The sequence below is a fragment of the Myotis brandtii genome, unplaced genomic scaffold (genome assembly GCF_000412655.1).
Source record: "Myotis brandtii unplaced genomic scaffold, ASM41265v1 scaffold619, whole genome shotgun sequence".
NCBI lineage: Eukaryota > Metazoa > Chordata > Mammalia > Chiroptera > Vespertilionidae > Myotis > Myotis brandtii.
Window position 1 is genome coordinate 24,280 of NW_005370361.1, and position 22,183 is coordinate 46,462.

The 22,183-nt window shown below is 50.7% G+C and overlaps 1 protein-coding gene across 5 annotated transcripts in view; it reads left to right on the plus strand.

The window, feature by feature from the left end:
* Positions 1-22,183, plus strand: part of LOC102252948 (leukocyte immunoglobulin-like receptor subfamily A member 6) — a 105,516-nt gene that overhangs the window by 18,604 nt on the left and 64,729 nt on the right. The window contains exons 8-9 of one of the 5 annotated variants that reach the window (XM_014528114.1): positions 12,561-12,866; positions 14,377-14,935. The exons of 2 other annotated variants lie outside the window; for them this stretch is intronic. In XM_014528114.1, coding sequence (XP_014383600.1) covers positions 12,561-12,866; positions 14,377-14,513 — 443 coding nt within the window. In that variant the 3' untranslated portion in view covers positions 14,514-14,935. Of the gene's footprint in view, positions 1-12,560; positions 12,867-14,376; positions 14,936-22,183 lie in introns of those variants that run through there. 2 more of the 5 variants (XM_014528113.1, XM_014528117.1) reach the window with 2 other exon arrangements.

Sequence of the window (22,183 nt, forward strand, 5' to 3'; positions counted from 1 at the left end):
CCCCCTGGACATCCTGGTGGCAGGTGAGGAGCCAGCCCTGCCCCTGTCCTGAGGGTCTGCTCAGGGCTCTGGGCCCAGAGTCACCTGGGGGTGATGGGGTCCAAGAGAGGGGCCTGGAGCAGAGGCTGAGCTGGGCAGAGGTCTTGGGGAGGGTGTGAGAAAGGGGGTGAGGGTCATGGAGATAAAAGACACCCCCTGGGGGACTGAGAGGAGATGAGAGGGGTCACAGACAGAGTCTCTGGAGAAGGACAAGGTCCCTCAGCTCAGGGTCAAGGGCGTGAGGGGAGGGGTGGCTCTCTACACATCACAACCTTCCTCTCCCCAGGAATGTACACAAAACCCTCCCTCTCAGCGCAGCCGGGACCCTCAGTGCCCAGGGGAGTGACCGTGACCCTGCAGTGTGGGTCTGAGATTTGGTTTGACACCTTCCACCTGCACAGGGAGGGGTCACTGGACCCTCCCCAGCACCTTCATCTGCAGAACATGTCTGCACCCTCTCAGGCCACCTTCACCCTCAGTCCTTTGACCTCAGGCCACCAGGGGACCTACAGGTGTTATGGCTCAAACAGCACCTCCCCCTACCTGCTCTCACAGCCCAGCGACCCCCTGGAGCTGGTGGTCTCAGGAGGTGAGGAGCCCTGACCCCGTCCTTTCTATGCTCAGTCACCTCAGGGCCCTGTCCCTAGGAGTGTGGGTGACAGTAATAAACAAGGAGGTGGACGAGGTCCCCAGAGCAGGTCCAACCCATGAGAGAGTAGAAACAGACAGGACCTCCCTCTCCTAAACCCCATTTCTGATCCTCAGCAGAGATGAAAGGTAGGGAGGGCGAGTGAGATGTGTGTAAAATGAGCAGGAATGTGATTAGACAGAGCAGAGAACACAGACCCCCCCCCCACAACCACCACCACCACCACTCACCTCCTGATGTCTTCATCTCAGAATCTAGGTCCCTGTAGTCCCAGCCCCCACTGGACACTCCCCTATAGAGAGAAGCATCCTGCCTGCGGGCACCACCCTGCACAGCCCCCTGTGCTCACCTGGAGGCCTCCAGACACTCAGTGCTCACCTGAGAACAAGGAGGGACCCTGCAGGCCTCATGGAGATCTGGGGCCTCCTGCCCAGACTCTGTGCATTCACCTCTGCTCAGTATCTCTGTGCACACGGGTCTATTATGTCTCTTTTTAGAGAACATTCAGGCAACACTTCAATCTATAAGCTCACAATTTATGTTACATTATATGGAGTCTAGATAGAAATAGAAACATTCTATTCTTCTTTTCATTGAAAGTAGATTAAATTCTGATATTTGTTATGGAGAGTAATTTCTTTTTTATACAAAGTCTTCTTATCATGCACATTTTCAAATGAGCTTTATGAATGAACTTCAGAAGCATTGTGACAGCTATTTGTAAAATTGAGTAAATGCACAGCCCACTGAGAGAATTGCACCTCTAACATTGTAATTTGTGAGTAAGCGGTGTGATTCCTGTAGATTTTCTAAATGGTAGTAAGTGCACATAGGAAAGCTATTGTGTGGACATACTTATATCATGACCTGTTAGCCTCCCAAAGCTTCTCTCCCTGTGGTTTGGTTTTCAGTTGGTCCCTCTGATATAAAATTATAACCCCCAACAGACAAAGGAAAGGTCACTTCTTTATTCCTGATGACATACCTATTTTTCTCACTCCACGTCCCATAGGATGGAATGATGGACCAAAATGGGCCACAGCTTTCCCTCCGGAAAACAGCTTAATTCACACCCAATGTTATGCCAAGGCAAATCCACTTACAAATTTGCATTTTATATTGAAAGCACTATTGGCCACTTTGTTCCAATCTATTCTTCTGTTACATTAGGGTTCACTAGGAATGCTCTCTATTCCTAACACATCCCCCCATAATTATCTTTTCTCTGAGTTTTTTTTTTTTTAATATATTTTATTGATTTATTTACAGAGAGGAAGGGAGAGGGACAGAGAGTTAGAAACATCGATGAGAGAGAAACATCGATCAGCTGCCTCCTGCACACCCCCCACTGGGGATGTGCCCGCAACCAAGGCACATGCCCTTGACCGGAATCGAACCTGGGACCTTTCAGTCCGCAGGCTCTATCCACTGAGCCAAACCGGTCAGGGCTGAGTTTTAACCACATGACACACATTACAAAGGCTTCTTGGTGTCACCAGTTGGATATTAACCCGACTGAGTGACGCTGATCGTCCATGAGCATTTTCTGAACTGTGGAGCTGACATGTAGAGTTATTGCATGGATCACTGTATGCGGAGAGGTCAATAATTTTGTTTATATCTCGGGTTTTATAGCTAATAGGTTAACAGATTGACATAATTTCCTACTTTGTATGCTCACTCAATAATGAAATTAGGGGGATTTTCTCTGTGACTCAAAGTTTGAGCCAGAAGTGTGGAATTCCTGGGTTATGACCTTCCTTGTACCTTGAGATTTAAGAAGACTCACACCATTAGCATCCATATGCCCACATTTTTCAACGGGTAAATGTATCTACCACTGTAGGTATTCATATGTATATTTGTAAAATAAATGAGTTAAACCCTAGCTGGTTTGGCTCAGTAGATAGAGGATCGGCCGAAGTACTGAAGGGTCCCAGGTTGGATTTTGTCCAAGGGCACATACCCCGGTTGCAGGCTCAGTCCCCATTAGTGGGTGTGCAGGAGGCAGCCAATCAATGATTCTCTCTCATCATTGATGTTTCTATCTATCTCTTCTTCTCCCTTCCTCTCTGAAATCAATTAAAATATATTTAATAAAAAATAAATGAGTTAATGGAAGAGTCAATAGATGAACAATTCCAGGTGATGAAGAAAATGCGGACCCCAGAGAGAAGGGGCCTGGGCGGGGTGGGGTGAAGGAGACCCAGCCCAGACTTTCACCCCTTCATGCTCCTGAGATTCAGGAGCCCCTGACACCACACCCTCCTCCATGGACCCTGGGTCCCCAGCTGTTGAGAAGGTGGGGTCTCTCAGCTGTAGGTGAATAAGTTCATGGGGTCTTGAGTCTCAGGCTGAACATAGAACACATGCTCTTACTTATTTCTGAATTGTGATCATATCTTCTCTTATCCTCAGTTCTTGGGAACAGCTCTTACAAGGTGACTCAGAGCAGGTGCTGAGTTCAGACATCACTGGGATGCTGATGTGAAGGGGATGTGGGAGCCCAGGGAAGACACCAGAATCCCAAAGGTTAGGGTCTGCCCTGACCTCTGAGACTTCTTTACCCACAATTCTTATTTTCCCTTCCCCAAGACTACACAGTGGAGAATCTCATCCGGATGAGCGTGGCTGGCTTGGTCCTTGTGGTCCTCGGAGTGCTGCTATTTCAGGCTCAAAACGACACCATGTGGCTGGTTTGGTCCTGGTGGTGCTCGGAGTGCTGCTATTTCAGGCTCGAAATGACTCCAGAAGGACCCTCCATGCAGCCAGCCTGTGAACACAGAGGCAACAATGCACCATTCAGAGTGGGGGAGCCTTGGAGCCCATCTGATGACCCCAGGAGGTGCTGAAAGAGAATGTGGACCATAGTTGGGGAAACTGTCTGCTGAGAATGTCCATGGGAGAAGACGTGGTAGATGAGGTTTGGGTCCAGGAGAACGTGGGCCATTTCCCTGTAGAGGACGCCTCCTCCATCCAACTGGGCTGCTCTCCCTCCCTCCCTGACCTCGCTCACTCTCCTCCACTACCCCTCTGTTCTCACCCTGTGACGTGAGGGTTTATCCCACATGGCTGGTTTGGATTCACTTCTATACAACCTTTCGTGCTGGGCCACATCCATCCCAACAAAATGGTATCTTCATAACCCTGGGATTCCATTTTAATTTATTTTTAATGTGTTTTTATTAATTTTAGAAAGAGAGGAAGAGAGAGGGATAGGGAGATAGAAACATTGAGGAGAGAAAAACATCAGCTGCCTCCTGCATGCCCCCTTTTTGGGGATGGAGCCCACAACCCATGCATGTGCCCTGACCAGGATTTGAACCAGTGACCTCCTGGTTCATAGGTCAATGTTCAGCCACTGAGAAACACTGGCTGGGCTGTGGGATTATTTTTAAACCAAGAAGAACAAAGTAAAAAAAAAAAGTCCTGATACCTGCTCCACGTGGTCCAGCCCATTGCATATCTCCACCCTCCTACCACCTCCATGTGGCTTCTTCTTTGTATCCTTACCTGGGACCTTCTTTTCACCTAGGTTCCAGGTGGTTCTGAATGCTGCTTGCCCTGTAGTTTAGTTGTGATTTCACTGTGGTCATGGGTTGATTTCAGTACTTCCTTTACTTCCTCTGCTATCTTGAGCAGAAGTCCTAATATTTTGATAATAAATAAGTAAATTTGAATTGTTGGCATCATTTTATTTAAATAATGCATATGGTTTGTTTTAAGTAGCTTTTTAAACATTTTCCAATCCAGTTTTAAATTGATTCAGATTTATTTGTTTTATACATTTACATCAATCAGTTTGGAGGTCACACTTGCATTTCCTATAGGAATAGTTACCACCATTGTTAATATTGGTAAACGGGTCTGTGGGCCAATCACTAGCTGCCACTACAACCTTCCACCTGGAGCAACAGGACTGATGTGCTTCAGTGTTTCTACCAAAGGGTCACTGCTGATGCTGGCTGCACTGAAAGGCTCAACACCAGACGTGGCCACAGGGTCAGGAGAAGATTGCCTGAGAAAGCTGCCCGATGTACATGGATCTGAACCCTTAAAAGGACCACCTCCAATTAGATCAATTTCCCCAAAAGGATCAGCTTTGGAAGGATCACTGCCAACAAAAATATCAAACTGGAAACAAATCCAAGTCTGTACCTGCCAGTGACCTTGATGCTACAGTTGGTGGGTCTTCCTCATTTGAGGGTCTGGCACGGTTGAATTGAGGACAGACTTTTTCCTGGCAGCTACATCACCAGTCCCTTCTCAGGAGCCACCACTCCCCACACCTGCCTTCCCCACACTAATGTCTGTGTCCCTGAGCTGTGCATATGTGCATATAAGGCGCCCGGTTAATTTCTCCTCACCAACCCAGCCCCCTCCTCCTTCCCTGGAGATTCCACAGTCTGTTCATGTTTCTATGTCTCTGCATCTGTTTTATTCTTCTGTTTATAATGTTCCTTAGAAGCCACATACCAGTGAGATCATGTGATACCTTTCTCTAACTGTTTTATTTCTCTTAGCATAATACTCTCCAGGTCCCTCCATGCTGTCTCAAAGGGTAAAAAAATCCTTCTTTTCTACAGCTGCATAGCATTCCATGGTGTAAATGTACCAGCTTTATTTTTAATATATTTTTATTGTTTTTTATTGATTTTTTACAGAGAGGAAGAGAGGGAATAGAGAGTTAGAAACATCGATGAGAGAGAAACATCAATCAGCTGCCTCCTGCACATTCCCCACTGGGGATGTGCCCGAATCCCAGGTACATGCCCTCGACCGGAATCGAACCCGGGACCCCTCAATCTGCAGGCCGACGCTCTATCCACTGAGCCAAACCGGTCAGGGCAATGTACCAGCTTTTTTACCCACTCATCTGCTGATGGGCCTTTGGGCTTTTTCCAGATCTTAGCTATTTTAAATTGGGCTTCTATGAACATAGGGGTGTATATGTTTTTTCTGATTGCTGTTTCAGAGTTCTTAGAATATATTCCCAGTGTGGGATCACTAGGCCAAATGGCAATTCCATTTTTAATTATTTTAGGAAACTCCACACCGTTTTTCATAATGGCTTCACCAGTCTGCATTCCCACCAGCAGTGTACCAGGGTTCCTTTTCTCCACATTCTCACCAATAATTGTAATTTGTTGATTTGTTGGTGACAGCCATTCTGACATGTAAGATGATACCTCATAGTTTTTCATTTTCTGTCTCTCTGGTGATCAGTGATTGCACCAATATCATTGGTTACTATGGATTTCCAGCTCTTTCCTTTCCATTTGCATTGAACTGATTTCCTGCTATGAACCATGGGGGAGCCACTGAGGAGGACCAAGGTGGCCCTGGCCTGACTCCACACTATCCCACAATTCTGCTGTCCCTTGCAGTAGCGACTCACTCTTCCCTAGCGTGGCCAGCTCTTCCTCAGAAGTGGAGGTCTGCGACTCTTGACTAGTTCCTTCTGCTTCCAGGGATGTGACCATCTAGGACTCCTCAGTGCATTAGGCTGACTTCCCTGAGTTGCTCCTGCAGCTGGGCTTCCTGCTCATCCAGCCCATTAAGGAGACCCTATAATTGCTGTTTCTTGACCTGTAGTTTTTGCAGATTAGCATTTGCCCTTTGAAGTTCATCAAGAACACCCTGACCCACATCGTTCTCTGTTGAAGAGTATATCTTCTGTCCAGCTTGAGTGGTCCAGTTGGTTGAGCATTATCCTGTGCACTGAAAGGTTGCTGGTTCAACTGCAAGTCAGGACACACACCTGGGTTGTGGGTTCAATCCCTGGTCAGGACAAATGCAGAAGGCAACTGAACAATGCTTCTCTTTCACATCCATGTTTCTCTGTCTCCCTGCTCCCTCCCTCCCTCTCTCTAAACATGTCCTCGGGTGAGAATTTTTAAAAAATAAAGTACCTTCTTTCTCCTTAAGGTCTTGTTGCAATTATTCATTTCCCTCTTTAGGTCAATGGTGTCATTGTTAGGGCATCTAGCTCCTTAATAGCAGAGAAATCTGGATCCTATGATGCTCTCTGATAAATGGGCCCTGTCTGGTGGTGGGAGCATCTCAGGAGTAAAATTTGTGAGGAGGATCAATGCCATTTATTAACTTCTGATTGATTGAGTGAAAAGCCAAGGCAAACATATCCTTTGAAAGCTTCCCACAGGGTCACATAGCACCCAAATGTAGGCTAGTAGAATAGAAGCTAACCCTGTCTACAGGAAGATCTCACAAACTTCCAATCCAGACACAAACTCATCCATGTCCTTATCAGTTTCCAGGAAGATGCCATCCTATTAAGCTTTTCTGCAGGGGATACAGCCCACGTTTTCCTTTTAGCAGGTGGCACAAGGCTGGAGGCCAGGACATGGGCACAGGTGCTTGCTCCAATGCGCACTTCACCAAACACATGGCACCTGCAGACTCATCTCTGTGAGCATCGCACCAGGGCCAACACCACTCAGCTCCCAAACGCTTCCAAGGGCAGCCACAGGCAGCTTTGAGGTGAGCGACTCTGGTTTCCCTTTAGCACAGACAGAAATCCACGTACGGGTCTCAAAACGATCAAAAATGGCAAAATTTCTGGTCTTGTCTTTGGAATTACAGCCTATGGGAGCCTGATTACAGAGGTCCCGCTGTCCAGCAAGGCACTATGGGTGTGGTGAAGTGTTGGTGGAGGAACAGCCAGGTTCAAGCTCCTCAGAGACACCTGCAATGCATTCTGGGAATATGCACAAGGCACAGAGCAATGAACAATTCCCGTTTGCTCAGGACACCTTTGCCATCTGGGTGAACGAAATCCCAAACCTTTCCCAGTGTCAGATCTGGGAGCCTGACATGTTCAGGAAATCAGCAGCAGCAGCAGCAGCAGCAGCCAATACTCTCAGGGATGGCCCACAGCACCCTGTCTGCAGCATTTTCCACATTAAGGGTTCCCATTTGATGACTGTGTCAGGGAGAGCTGGGCCAGGACAGCCATGGTGCCCCCATCCTGCAGGGGAGGGGAAGGAAGGACAGGCAAGCAGGGGCGGGGAGGAAAGGGAAGGTGCAGGGGAGGCAAGCCCTTCCCTCCTCTCAACCCCTGGGATTTACCTTTCACCTCCATGCCTATTGGACGCTCCCTTCCCACACACCTGTTTCTCCACAGAGACCCTCCCAGGGCTGTCCTGATGTTAAGGATGCAAAGAGGTGGAGAGTTGGATCTGCCCTGCCCCACAGTGTCCTCTCTCCCTAAGTTAGCATCTGACTGTGATGTGCCCAGCAGGGCCCACGCCAAAGGTGAGCCTCACACTCACACCTGGACAGACGCCCACGCCCGGCTAGAATGGATTGAATCCATTTCAATCACAAACACAGGGGGTGTGGCTCAGTGCTGACCATGGGCTGGGTCTGTGGGCAGAGAGATCCCAGTGCCCATATCCAAAGCCTGTGGAGGGGCAACCCTGCTCCAACTTTCACCCTGAGTCCATTCCCCTCCCTGTGTGTGGCCACCCTGGGTCCCTCTCTTGTCCACACAGAGGTGGGAAGCTCCACGCTGATGACTTCTGGCTGCACCCAGGCACAGTAGCCACTCAAGGTTAGACCCCATTGTCTATTCTGCTTCCCTCTCCATCTGAGGAACTTGCACTTCTCTTGTGGGCTTTGAGGATGGCCACATGTTTCAGAAACAGTGTGCATAGCCTTTCTCAGTATCAGGAGCAGATGGGATTTGTACGTGGGTATAGCAACCATCCAATTCTTGCGGAGTTCTGAGCAACACCGCTCATGGCTCACCTTACAGGGCTTAGTCAGGTGTGGAAATAAACCAGGATGGCTCCCTCCAGATCCCCACGCCACCGACCCCACAACCACTCTAAGGAGTTGGGTTCTTGGCAATGTGCTGCATGAGAGGAAACTGAGACTCAAGAGATTGTACGTTGAGGGTGAAGGTCAAATATGTAATGGACAAGGGAAGACTATTGAAATAAGAATCAGCCCAGCCGGCATGGCTCAGGCTTCGCGCATCATTCTATGAACCAGGAGGTCGAGGTTTGATTCTCTGTGAGGGCACCGGGCTCAATCCCCCATGTTCGGCATGCAGGAAGCAGCTGGTCAGTTCTTCACTCTCATCATGGATGTTTATATCTCTCTCTACCTCTCCCTTTCTCTCTGTAATCAATAAAAACATATATTGAAAATAAAAAATAAATAAGAATTCGATTTGTTCCCCAAATCAGAGCAATAACACAATTATTGTCACTAGGACGAGGAGGACAGATCTTCCTGAGGACAAGGCACTGAGGGGACGAGGGACTCAGAGGCGAGTTCCCACCCTGCTGGGGAGGATGCTGTTGCAAGAAAGGGGAGGTGACCAGGGGCTGGGATAGGAATAGAACCACACTCTGGGGCTGAGGGGGAGACCCGTTTCCTTCCCTTATTTCCCTGCATTTCCCTCTGTGCTCATTGTCACAGTGACAACGCCCTGAGCTGCACAGTTGGAGGGTGAGCGTGTCCCTGCTGATCTGAGCTCTGCAGGCCACAGGGACCTACATCTTCCTGAAGCGTCTCCAGGGCCCGGGTGACACTGTCCATGGTGAGAACCACAGGGAGGTGCTGATGGACAGGCTGAGGAGGAAGGAGACCCTGTGGGGGAGGCTCTGACAGGGTCACCTACCTGCAAAGGCATCTCAGGAGGCCCCGGGTCTATTTCCTGATCCATCACGGAAATGAGAGCTAAACATCTGGGAGACACTGTTCCCCTTTTTTGGGGGCTGCTGAGGTGACAGCCCTGAGGCAGATAGGGCCAGCCTCCCTGTGACACACCCTGTATCTCTCCATCCTGATGGCACCTTAGTCTCTTCCATCAACAGCCAGAACGAGACAAGAGACACCATGACACCCACCCTCAGGGCCACGCTCTGCCCTGGTGCGGTGTGAGGATTTATTTTCCAAGACGGCCTCTGGAATCAATAGAAAATCTGAAGCATGTGGAACCAGTCAAAATGTCATCTGAAAAGTGAAATCATCGCACACAAGTAACTCCAGGCCCACCTAGTACGCAGCAAGGTGATCTGAACAATCCCGCGATATTGTACACTGGTATCATAGACACTGTGACTGAGCAAACGCATTTAGAGAGGCAAGACGAACGTCTGAGAGTGATGTTTCTAGTCAAAATGCACACTTAGGGTTTCAACCTATAATTAGATGCAGAAAATTCTTAAAACTGGAAGAAGAGCCTGGCCACGATGTCTCAGAGGTTGAGCGTCAACGTATGAACCAGGAGGTCACAATTCAACTCCCAGTCTGAGCACCAGCCTCGGTTGCCGGCTTGATCCCCAGTGTGGGGCGTGCAGGAGGCAGCCGATCAGTCATTCTCTCTCATCATTGATGTTTCTCTCTCCCTCTCCCTTCCTCTCTGAAATCAATAACGATATATAATTTTTTTTCAAACTTGTTGGGGGGGAAAAAGGAAGAAGAAAAGTATGAGTGGTGCTCCTGCTGCTGGAAGTGTGGCCCGCTGGGAGCAGGACAGCTATGAGGACAAATATGTGTGGCAGCTGTGGTTCAGACCAGCTCTGCTGGTTGCAGGTGGGGTGTTGGGGGTGCGGGGTGGGGGCAGAGGGAGCTCACAGCCGTCCTTAAACCTGAAGGTGTGTGTGCGGGAGATGAAATTGAACTCTGTCTGGGAAAGAGATGGGCTCCGTATACAAAGCAAAGAGCAGCACAGGGACTCCTGGTGGCAAATGGCACAAATCCAGAGTCACCTGGGGAGAGGGAACTTGTGCTCATGGGGAGAGTGGATGGTTTGTGCAAAATTCCAGAGCAGCCGTCCTGCTAAGACCATTGAACACAGAATCCGTGTAATGTTGTAACCCTCCAGAAGTTAAACTCATTGAAGAGTAAATTACACTGGGTGTTCTCATATAAAACAAAAAATGGAAGAAATCACCTGATTAAGACATTACTGCTCAGTTCACACAGGAAGCAGGTGGGACACAAGTATTTTTTAAAAAGGGGTTTTTCTCAACAAATCAAAGCTCTAGACCAAATGACAGCTTCTTAGTGTCTAGGACAAGCCCTGGACCAGGGGGACAGCTCTGCCCCAGGAACGAGGGGCCCTGAGGGGGAAAATGACCCTGAGGCGTGTTCCCAGGAAGGTGGGGCTGGAGGCTGTGGCTGAGAATAAGAGAAGTTCATGACGAAACATGTGATAGAAAGCAAACCCAGATTCTGGGGCCACAGGAGGGACCTGTTTCCTTCCCTTATTTCCCTGCATCTCCCTCTGTGCTCATTGTCACAGGGACATTGCCCTGAGCTGCACAGTGAGAGGGTGAGCGTGTCCTTGCTGATCTGAGCTCTTCAGGGACCTACATCTCCTGAAGCATCTCCAGAACCCGGGTGACACTGTCCATGGTGAGGACCACATGGAGGTGCTGGTGGACGGGCTGAGGAGGAAAGGGATCCGGTGGGGGAGGCTCTGACAGGGAAGGACTTGCCCTGGGTCACCTCATCTGCAAGGGGCATCTCAGGAGGCTCTGGGTCTATTTCCTGCTTCACCATGGAAATGAGAGCCAGGCTGCTAGAGAGGCTGTGTCCTCTCCTATAGGCTGGTGATGTGACAGCCAGTGACAGGAAGGACCAGCCTCCAAGTGACCACCACCTGTGTGTCTGTCTGTCCATCCTGCTGGTACTGTGGCCTCCACCATCTGCTCAGCTGAGGCCTCCGGGAGAAGACACCATGACTCCCACCCTAAGGGTCCTGCTCTGCCTCGGTGAGATGGGAGGAGGGAGGGGACCCTGGTCTGTCAGGACCCAGGACTCAGGAGGCTCATGGGGAGGAGGGTGCTGCTCAGGGTTCAGGGCAAATCTCTCACAGGGACTCTCTTCCAGGGCTGAGTGTGGGCCTCAGGACCCCAGTGCAGGCAGGTGAGTCTGTCTCCACTTCAAGGGCCATCCTCCCAGCAGCAGGGGAAGGGGTGCAGGTCTGTCTGACAGATGGGGGGCATCTGGGACTGAGTGCTGGGACCAGGGGTGGGAATGACCTCACCCTGTCCCTCCTGTCCCTTCTGTGCTGGGGGCGGGTAATGAGGAACGACCCCCAGCTCCAGATGAGACATGCACAGGCCTCTGCAGAGGAGGAGGCCAGAGCACAAAGCTGGTTTCCCCCTGAGGGGGGGCAGCATGAGGACAGCACAGGGAACCCACAGTCCTGGGTTGCAGTCCCAGCCCCGCCCCGTCCAGGCTGGGTGACCTGGGGCCTGTGATTAACCTCTCTGAGGCTCTGTGAAGTAGGTGGTGGGGTCAGCAATCCGTGCTGCATGACTGCTGTGAGGTGAGAGGAGATGAGGGGCGGCCCCCCAGCACTTGCACCACATACAGTAGGTGCTCATTAAATGGCATCACTGGCTCATTCATGACATCATGAGGGGGAAAAGGGCTCCCCGGACCTTTCATGTCTGATTCCTTTCCAGGAGTTGTCCCCAAACCCTCCATCTGGGCTGACCTGGGCCCCATCGTCACCAAGGGAAGCCCTGTGACCATCTGGTGTCAGGGGTCTCTGCAGGCTAATGTCTACCTTCTGTATAAAGAGAGGGGCTCTGAGCCCTTGGATACAAAGACCCCACAAGACTCCAGGAACAAGGCCGGTTTCCTAATTGAAGCCACAACTCCATCCCACCCAGGGCTGTACCAGTGTGCATATTACAGCACTGGGGACATACTCTCAGAGCGGAGTGACCCCCTGATCCTGGTGGTGACAGGTAAGGGAGACACTGGGTACCCCTTCCACTGTGGGCTCCAGGTCACAGGCAGAGGGAATACAGTGTGGCCTCAGGAACACCCCTGGGCGTGAGAGTGACGGTCCCTTTAACACACACCCTTTCTCCTCCCTCAGGAGTGGGCGATGCACCCTCCCTCTCAGCCCAGCCAAGCCCTGTGGTGGCCTCAGGAGGGAACGTGTCCCTCTCCTGTAGCTCATGGTTCACATCGGGCCCTTTCCATCTGCTGAAGGAGGGAGGGGCTGACCCGCCCCAACGCATGGAAGCAGAATGGAGGATCTATGCTGGGAGGTGGCGGGCCATCTTCCCTCTGGGCCCCGTGAGCGCCTCCCATGGGGGGACCTACAGATGCTTTGGTTCTTCCAGCTCCAACCCCAACGTGTGGTCACAGCCCAGTGACCCTCTGCACATCAAGGTCACAGGTGAGTGACAGGCCCGAATGGATCCCCATCTGTTTCCTGGGCCCAAAATCACGGTGCTCTGTGTCCACTAGGGACCTGAGGTCATGGGGGTCAGTGACACTCGCCTCTTGGGAACAGAACCACAGGTGGGAAGTTCAGGGAGGGACATGTGAGACCTCTCACTTCAGCCCAGTGGGCGATATGGGGTGTCCCCTAGTACCACTGTCCCCTCCTCCCAGGGGTGCACAGGGAGCCCGCCTTCTTGGTCCAGCCAGGCTCGCTGGTGCTGCCTGGACACAGCCTGACCCCCAACGCCTCTTCTGTTTCATTAGGGTTTGCTAGGAATGCTCCTTTTTCTGACAGATGCACATCCCCCCGTAATTATCTTTTCTCAAACTTTTAACCACATGACACACATTACAAAGGCTTCTTGGTGTCACCCACTTGGATATTAACCCAACCGAGTGACGCTGATCGTCCATGTGCATTTCTGAACTGTGGGTGCTGACATTTAGAGTTATTGCATGGATCACTGTAACAAGGAGAGGTCAATAATTTTGTTTATATCTCGGGTTTTATAGCAAATAGGGTAACAGGTTGACATGATTTCCTACTTTGGGTGTTCACTCAATAATGAAATTAGGGGGATTTTCTCTGTGACTTAAAGTTTGAGGCAGAAGTGTGGACATCCTTGGTTATGACCTTTGTTGTACTTTGAGATAAAGCAAAAGCTCACACCACTAGCATCCATATGCCCACATTTCTCATTTGGTAAATATATCCACCACTGTAGGTATTCATTTGTATAATTGTAGAATAAATGAGTTAAACCCTAGCTGGCTTGGCTCAGTCGATGGAGCGTCAGCCTATGCACTGAAGGGTCCCAGGTATGATTCTGGCCAATGACACATGCCCAGGTTGCAGGCTCAGTCCCCAGTAGGGGGTGTGCAGGAGGCAGCCAATCAATGATTCTCTCTCATCATTGATGATTCTCTCTATGTCTCCTTCCCCCGTCCTCTCGGAAATCAATAAAAATATATTTAATAAATAAATAAATGAGTTAATAGAAGAATCAATACATGAATAATTCCAGGTGAAAATGAAAATGTGGACCCCAGAGAGGAGGGGCCTAGGCGGGGTGGGGTGAAGGAGACCCAGCCAAGATATTCACCCCTTCGTGCTCCTGAGATTCAGGAGCCCCTGACACCAACCCCTCTTCCATGGACCCCGGGTCCCCAGCTGTTGAAAATGTGGAATCTCAGTTGTAGGGCAATAAGCTCTTTGGTCTTGAGTCTCAGGCTGAACACGGAACACACAGCTCTTAGTTATTTCTGAATTGGGACCACTAGTCCCCTCACCCTCAGTTCTTGGGCACAGCTAACTCTTATCAAGGTCACTCAGAGCAGGTGCTGAGTTCAGACATCACAGGGACCCTGATGTCAAGGAGAGGTGGGAACCAGGGTTGACACCAGAACCCTGGAGATTTGGGTTCTGCCATGACCTTTCTGACCTTTGTATCCACATTTTCCAGGCTCCAAACCCCAAGACTACACAGTGGAGAATCTCATCCGGATGGGCGTGGCTGGCTTGGTCCTGGTGGTGCTCGGGGTGCTGCTATTTCAGGCTCGAAACGACACCCAAAGGGCCCTCCATGCAACCAGGATGTGAACACAGAGGCAACAATGCACCATTCAGAGTGGGGGAGCCTTGGAGCCCATCTGATGACCCCAGGAGGTGCTGAAAGAGAATGTGGACCATAGTTGGGGAAACTGTGTGCTGAGAATGTCCAGGGGAGGAGACGTGAGAGGCACGTTCAGGGTGCTGGAGAATGTGGGTCATGTCCCTGTAGAGGACGCCTCCTCCATCCACCTGGGGTACTCTCCCACTCTCCTTCACTGCCCTTCTATTCTCACCCTGTGACGTGAGGGCCTGTCCCACATGGCTGGTTTGGATTCACATCTAAACACCCCTTCATGCTGGGCCACATCTGTCCCAACAAAATGTGGTATCTTCATAACCATGGGATTGTTTATTTTATTTCATTTTTACTTTTTTAACTATGTTTTTATTGATTTTAGAGAGAGACGAAGGGAGAGGGATAGACAATGGAAACATTGAGGAGAAAAAAAAATCAGCTGCCTCCTGCACGCCCCCTTTTGAGGATGGAGCCCGCCATGCAGACATGTGCCCTGACCTGGATTTGAACCAGTGACCTCCTGACTCATAGGTTAATGTTCAACCACTGAGGCACACTGGCTGGGCTGTGGGATTACTTTTAAACCAAGAAGAACTTAGCAAAAAAAAAAAAGTCCTGATACCTGCTCCACATGGTCTACCGGCTAGCCCATTGCACATCTCCACCCCTCCTACCATCTCCATGAAGCTTGTTCTTTGTATCCTTACCTGGGACCATCTGATCACCTAGATTCCAGGTGGTTCTGAATGCTGGTTGCTCTGTTGTTTAGTTTTGATTTCACTGTGGTCATGGGAGTATTTCAGTACTTTCTTTACTTCCTCTGCTATCTTGAGCAGAAGTCCTAATATTTTGATAATAAATAAGTAATTTGGAATTGTTGGCATCATTTTATTTAAGTAATGCATAGGGTTCATTTTAAGTAGCTTTTTAAAAATTTTCCAGACCAGTTTTAAATTGATTCATATTTATTTGTTTTATATATTTACATGAATCAGTTTGGAGGTCATACATGCATTTCCATTTGGAATAGTTACCACCATGGTTAATATTGGTAAATGGGTCTGTGGGCCAATCATTAGCTGCAACAACAACCTTCCACCTGGAGTGATAGGGTCACTGTGCCTCAGTGTTTCTACCAAAGGGTCAGGGCTGATGCCGGCTGCACTGAAAGGCTCAGTTCCACACGTGGCCACAGGGTCAGGAGAAGATCTCCTGAGAAAGCTGTCTGGTGTACACGGATCTGAACCCTTGAAAGGGTCACCTCCAAACAGACCAATTTCCCCAAAAGGATCGGCCTTGAAAGGATCACTGCCAATAAAAATATCCAACTGGGAAAAATCCAAGTCTATATCAGCACCTGGATCTGCCAGGGACCTTGATGCTACAGTCGATGAGTCTTCCTCATTCGAGTGTCTGTCACTGTAGGATTCAGGGCAAACTTTTTCTTGGCAGCTGCATCGCCAGTCCATTCTCAGGAGCCACCGCTCCCCACACCTGCCTTCCCCACACTAATGTCTGTGTGCCTGTGCTGTGCATATGTGCTTATAAGTCGCCCCGTTAACTTCTCTTCGCCAACCCAGCCCCCTCCTGCTGCCCTGGCAGATTCCACAGTCTGTTCCATGCTTCTATGTCTCTGGATCTGTCTTATTCTTCAGTTTATATTGTTACTTAGAATCCACACACAAGTGAGATCAGGTGATACTCACCTTTCTCTAACTGGCTTATTTCACGTGGCATAATACTCTCCAGGTCCCTCCATGCTGCCTCAAAGGGTAAGAAACCCTTCTTTTCTACAGCTGCATTGCATTCCATGGTGTAAATGTACCAGCTTTTTTACCCACTCATCTACTGATGGGCCCTTGGGCTGTTTCCAGATGTTAGCTATTGTAACTTGGGCTTCTATGAACATGGGAGTGTATATGTTCTTTCTGTTTGCTGTTTCAGGGTTCTTAGGGTATTATTCCCAGGTGGGATCACTGGGCCAAATGGCAGTTCCATTTTTAATTATATTAGGAAACTCCACACCATTTTTCCATAATGGCTTCACCACTCTGCATTCCCCCCACCAGCGCACCAGGGTTCCTTTTCTCCACATTCTCACCAACAATTGTAATTTGTTGATTTGTTGGTGATAGCCATTCTGACAGGTAAGATGATACCTCATAGTTTTTTATTTTCTGTCTCTCTGGTGATCAGTGACTGCACCAATTTCATTGATGACTATGGATTTCCAGCTCTTTCCTTTCCATCCCTTATTTTATATCCATTTGCACTGAACTGATTTCCTGCTATGAAGCATAGAGGAGCCAATGAGAAGGTCCAAGGTTGCCCTGGCCTGGCTCCACACTCTCCCCCAATCCTGCTGTTCCTTGCTGTAGGCCACTCCTTTCTTCCCTACATTGGCCAGTTCTTCCTCAGAGGTGGAGGTCTGCGACTCTTGACTAGTTCCTTCTGCTTCCAGGGATGTGACCAGCTGGGCCTCCTCAGCCCATTAGGCTGACTTTCCTGAGTTGCTCCTGGATTTGGGCTTCCTGCTCATCCAGCCCATTATGGAGACCCTGTCCTTGCTGTGTCTGGGCCTGTACTTTTTGCAGATTAGCATTTGCCCTTTGAAGACCCTGCCCACACTGTTCTCTGTTGAAGAGTACATCTGTCGCCCAGCTTGAGTGCCCCAGTTGGTTGAGCATTAGCCTGTTAACCGAAAGGTTACTGGTTCAATTCCAGATCAGGACCCACACCTGGGTTGTGGGTTCAATCCTTGGTCAGGGTACGACGTGCAGGCAACTGATCAATGCTTCTCTTTCACATCCATGTTTCTTCTCTTTCACATCCATGTTTCTCTGTCTCCCTCTCTCTAATTGTCCTCGGGTGATAATTTTTTTTAAATAGAGTACCTTCTTTCTCCTTAAGGTCCTGTTGCAATTATTCATTTCCCTCTTTAGGTCAATGGTGTCATTGTTAAGGGCATCTAGCTCCTTAATAGCAGAGAAATCTGTAGCAGGACTGGATCCTATGATGCTCTTTGGTAAATAGGCCCTGTCTGGTGGTGGGAGGATCTAAGGAGTAAAAATGTGAGGAGGATCAATACCCTTTATTAACTTCTGATTGACTGAGTGAAAAGCCAAGGCAAACATATCCTTTGAAAGCTTCCCACAGGGTCACATAGCACCCAAAGGTAGGCTAGTCAGGTAGATCCTATGATCTTTGGTAAATAGGCCCTGTCTGGTGGTGGGAGGATCTAAGGAGTAAAAATGTGAGGAGGATCAATACCCTTTATTAACTTCTGATTGACTGAGTGAAAAGCCAAGGCAAACATATCCTTTGAAAGCTTCCCACAGGGTCACATAGCACCCAAAGGTAGGCTAGTCAGGTAGAAGCTAACCCTGTCTCCAGGAAGATCTCACAAACTTCCAATCCAGACACAAACTCATCAATGTCCTTATCAGTTTCCAGGAAGATGCCATCCTCTTTAGCTTTTTCTGCAGGGGATACAGCCCACGTTTTCCTCTTAGCAGGTAGCACAATGCTGGAGGCCAGGAAATGGGCATAAGTCCTTGCTCTAATGTGCCCTTTTCCAAACACATGGCACCTGCAGACTCATCTCTGTGAGCTTCGCACCATTGCCAACACCATCAGCTCCCAAAGGCTTCCAAGGGCAGCCACAGGCAGCTTAGAGGTGAGCGACACTGGTTTCCCTTTATCATAGACAGAAATCCACAACCTGGCTTAAAATGATCCAACATAGCACCATGTCTGGCCTTGTCTTCAGATTTCACAGCCCACGGGACACCGTTGCAGAGGTCCCGCTGTCCAGCAAGGCACTATGGGTGTGGTGAAGTGTTGGTGGAGAAACAGCCAGGTTCAAGCTCCTCAGTGACACCTGCAATGCATTCTGGGTACATGCACAAGGCAGAGAGCAATGAACAATTCCCCTTTGCTCAGTACACCTTTGCCTTCTGGGTCAGCGAAATCCCAAACCTTTCTCAGTGTCAGGTCTGGGAGCCTGACATGTTCAGGAAAGCAGCAGCATCAGCAGCCACTACCCTCAGGGATGGCCCCCATCACCCTGTCTGTAACATTTTCCACATGAAGTGTTCCCACTTGATAACTGTGTCAGAGAGAGCTGGGCAGGCGATGGTGTCCCCATCTTGCAGGGGTGGGAAAGAACAACAGGCAGGCAGGGATGGGGCGGGAAGAAAGGGAATGGTGCAGAGGAGGCAAGCCCTTCCCTCCTCTCACCCCCTGGGATTTCCCTTTTCCGTCCATTCCTATTGGACCCTCTTCTCCCACACACCTGCTTCTCCACAGAGAGTCCCTCCCAGGGCTGTCCTGATGTTCAGGACACAGAGAGGTGGGGAGTGGGATCTGCCCTGCCCCATGGCGTCCTCTCTCCCTAAGTTAGCATCTGACTGTGATGTGCCCAGCAGGGCCCACGCCAAGGTGAGCCTCACACTCACACTGGGCAGACGCTCACGCCCGGCTACAATGGATTGAATCCGTTTCACACACACACAGCGGGTGTGGCTCAGTGCTGACCATGGGCTGGGTCCGTGGGCAGAGAGACCCCAGTACCCGTATCCAAAGCATGTGGAGGGGCAACCCTGCTCCAACTTTCATCCTGAGTCCAGATCCCCTCCCTGTGTGTGGCCACCCTGGGTCCCTCTCTTGTCCACACGGAGGCGGGAAACCACACTGATGACTTCTGGCTGCACCCAGGCATCAGTAGTCACTCAGCTCTCGCAATGGTTATCTGTTCTGCTTCCCTCTCCATCTGGGGAACATCCACTTCCATTATTGGGCACTGAGGATGGCCACATGTTTCAGTAACAGTGTGCATAGCCTTTCTCAGTACCAGGAGCAGATGGGGATTTGTACGTGGGTATAGCAACCATCCAATTCCTGCGGAGTTCTGAACAACACTGCTCAAGGCTTACCTCACAGGGCTTTGTTGGGTGTGGAAATAAACCAGGATGGCTCCCTCCAGGTCCTCGCGGCACCCACCCCAAAACCACTCTAAGGAGTTCGGATCTTGACGACCTGCTGCATGAGAGGAAACTGAGACTCAAGAGATTGTACGTTGAGGGTGAAGTTCACACACCTGATGAACAATAGAGGCCCATTTAAATGAGAATCATTCAGCTGGCATGGCCGAGGGGTTGTGCATCGATCTATGAACCAGGATGTCATGGTTTGATTACCAGTCAGGGCACATGCCCGGGTTGTGGGCTGGATCCCCAGTGTGTGGTGTGGAAGAGGGAGCTAGCTGGACAATGATTCTCTCTCATCATGGATGTTTCTATCTCTCTCTCCCTCTCCCATCCTCTCTGAAATACATAAAAATGTATTTTTAAAATAAAAATTAAATAAACAAGAATAAGTTTTGTTCCCCAAATCAGAGCAATAACACACTTATTGTCACTGACTGTGAAGACAGGGGCCCAGGACGAGGAGGAGAGATCTTCCTGAGGAACAAGGCACTGAGGGGAGGAGGGACTCAGAGGCGAGTTCCCGCCCTGATGGGGTGGATGCTGTTGCAAGAAAGGGGAGTGACCAGGGGCGGGGATAGGAAGAGAAACACACTATGGGGCCAGAGGGGGAGACCCGTTTCCTTCCCTTATTTCCCTGCATTTCCCCTCTGTGCTCATTGTCACAGGGACATCGCCCTGAGCTGCCCAGTGAGAGGGTGAGCGTGTCCCTGCTGATCTGAGCTCCGCAGGCCACAGGGACCCAAATCTTCCTGAAGCATCTCCAGGGCCCAGGTAGCACTGTCCATGGTGAGGATCACAGGGAGGTGCTGATGGACGGGCTGAGGAGGAAGGAGACCCTGTGGGGGAGGCTCTGACAGAGAAGGACATGGCCTGGGTCACCTCACCTGAAAGGGGCATCTCAGGAGGCTCTGGGTCTATTTCCTGCTTCACCATGAAAATGAGAGCCAGGCTGCTAGAGAGAGGCTGTGCCCTCCCCTATAGGCTGCTGATGTGACAACCCAATGACAGAGAGGAGGGCCTCCAAGTGACCACCACCCGTGTGTCTGTCTGTCCATCTGCCTGGCACCAGGGCCTCCTCCATCTGCTCAACTGAGGCCTCCAGGAGAAGACGCCATGACCCCCACCCTCAGGGCCCTGCTCTGCCTCGGTGAGATGGGAGGGGGAGGGGACCCTGGTCTGTAAGGACCCCAGGACTCAGGGGGATCATGGGGAGGAGGGTGCTGCTCAGGGTTCAGGGCAAATCTCTCACAGGGACTCTCTTCCAGGGCTGAGTGTGGGCCTGAGGACGTCAGTGCAGGCAGGTGAGTCTGAACCAGTTTATGATTCCTCCCAGAGTACCTCTCCGAACCCACCCTCTGGTCTCCGTGATCCCCTGGGGCCTGAGGGTTGGGAAGACATTTCAGGGTAACCATCAGCTCCAGGGTCTATGAGGAATGACCCCTCCCCCACCAAGGATTCAGGCCTGCCTAGGAGTAAGTGGGGAAGGTGAAAAGAGGGGAGGTCATGGCAGAGGGAGGTGTGGGGCCCAGGCTGGGGAGGAGCAGCTGGGCTCAAGTGGGGAGAAGGCTGCCCCCAACACTCACCCTCATCCTGTTGCCCAAGAGGCTCTGAGGACCAATACCTCCCACCCACGGAGTCAGGCCCACAGAGGGGTAAGTGAGGGTCTCTGTGGGGAGGTGGTGGGTGCCTCCACGGGGACAGGGCTGAGCCATGTGAGGTTTCAGGCCCCTCTGGATTCCCCGACTTGAAATCAGCCTGCCACTGCCTGGGCCTCAGTGTCTCCAAGTGTAAAAGGAGAGAATCCTTATTCAGAACTTAGATTTCCTGTCAGTTCTGGCCCTGACCTCCTGGGAGAAGGGCCTCACAGGGAAGCCCCCAGGACATGATGTCCTCTCTGTCTCAGTGGTGGTAACACTTACAGGGAGGAACAGGCAGGACAAGGGTCCGGGCACCCAGTCCTAGCCCTCAGCTCAGGCTCAGCTCCGAGGAGGGAACAGGGTGGATCAGCCCTGGTTCAGCTCCTGGCTCTGCTGCTCCTGCTGTGGGGCTGGGCGGTCCCTTCTCTCCTCTGAGTGTCGGGTTCCTGTCTGCTCATCCCTGGTCCCATCCTGCTCACAGGCTGCTGGGAGATGAGGTGACATAAGGGCCACACAGAGCTCAGGAAGGCAGGGCCCCCAGCCCAGCCCGACCTTCCCAAGGAGAGATCAGGACCTGCAGGGTGGGGACAGATGAGGAAGAGACTCAGAGTCCACCCCTCACCCTGCCCCTCCTGTCCCTGCTGTGCTGGGGGTGGATAATGAAGAAGGACCCTCAGCTCCAGATGAGATGTGGACAGTACCCTGAAGATGAGGCACCCAGAGCATGGAGCCGGTGTCCCTCTGGGGAGCAGCGTGAGGACAGCACAGGGAACCCACAGTCCTGGGTTCCCGTCACAGCCCCGCCCTGTCCAGGCTGGGTGACCTGGGGCACGTGGTTAATCTCTCTGAGCCTCAGTGAAGTGGGTGGTGGGGTCAGCAATCCCTGGTGCATGACTGCTGTGAGGTGAGAGGGGATGAGTGACAGACCCCAGCACTTGCCTTGCACACAATAGGTGCTCATTAAATGGCATCACTGGCTCATTCATGTCATGAGGGTAGAAAGATTCTCCTGACATT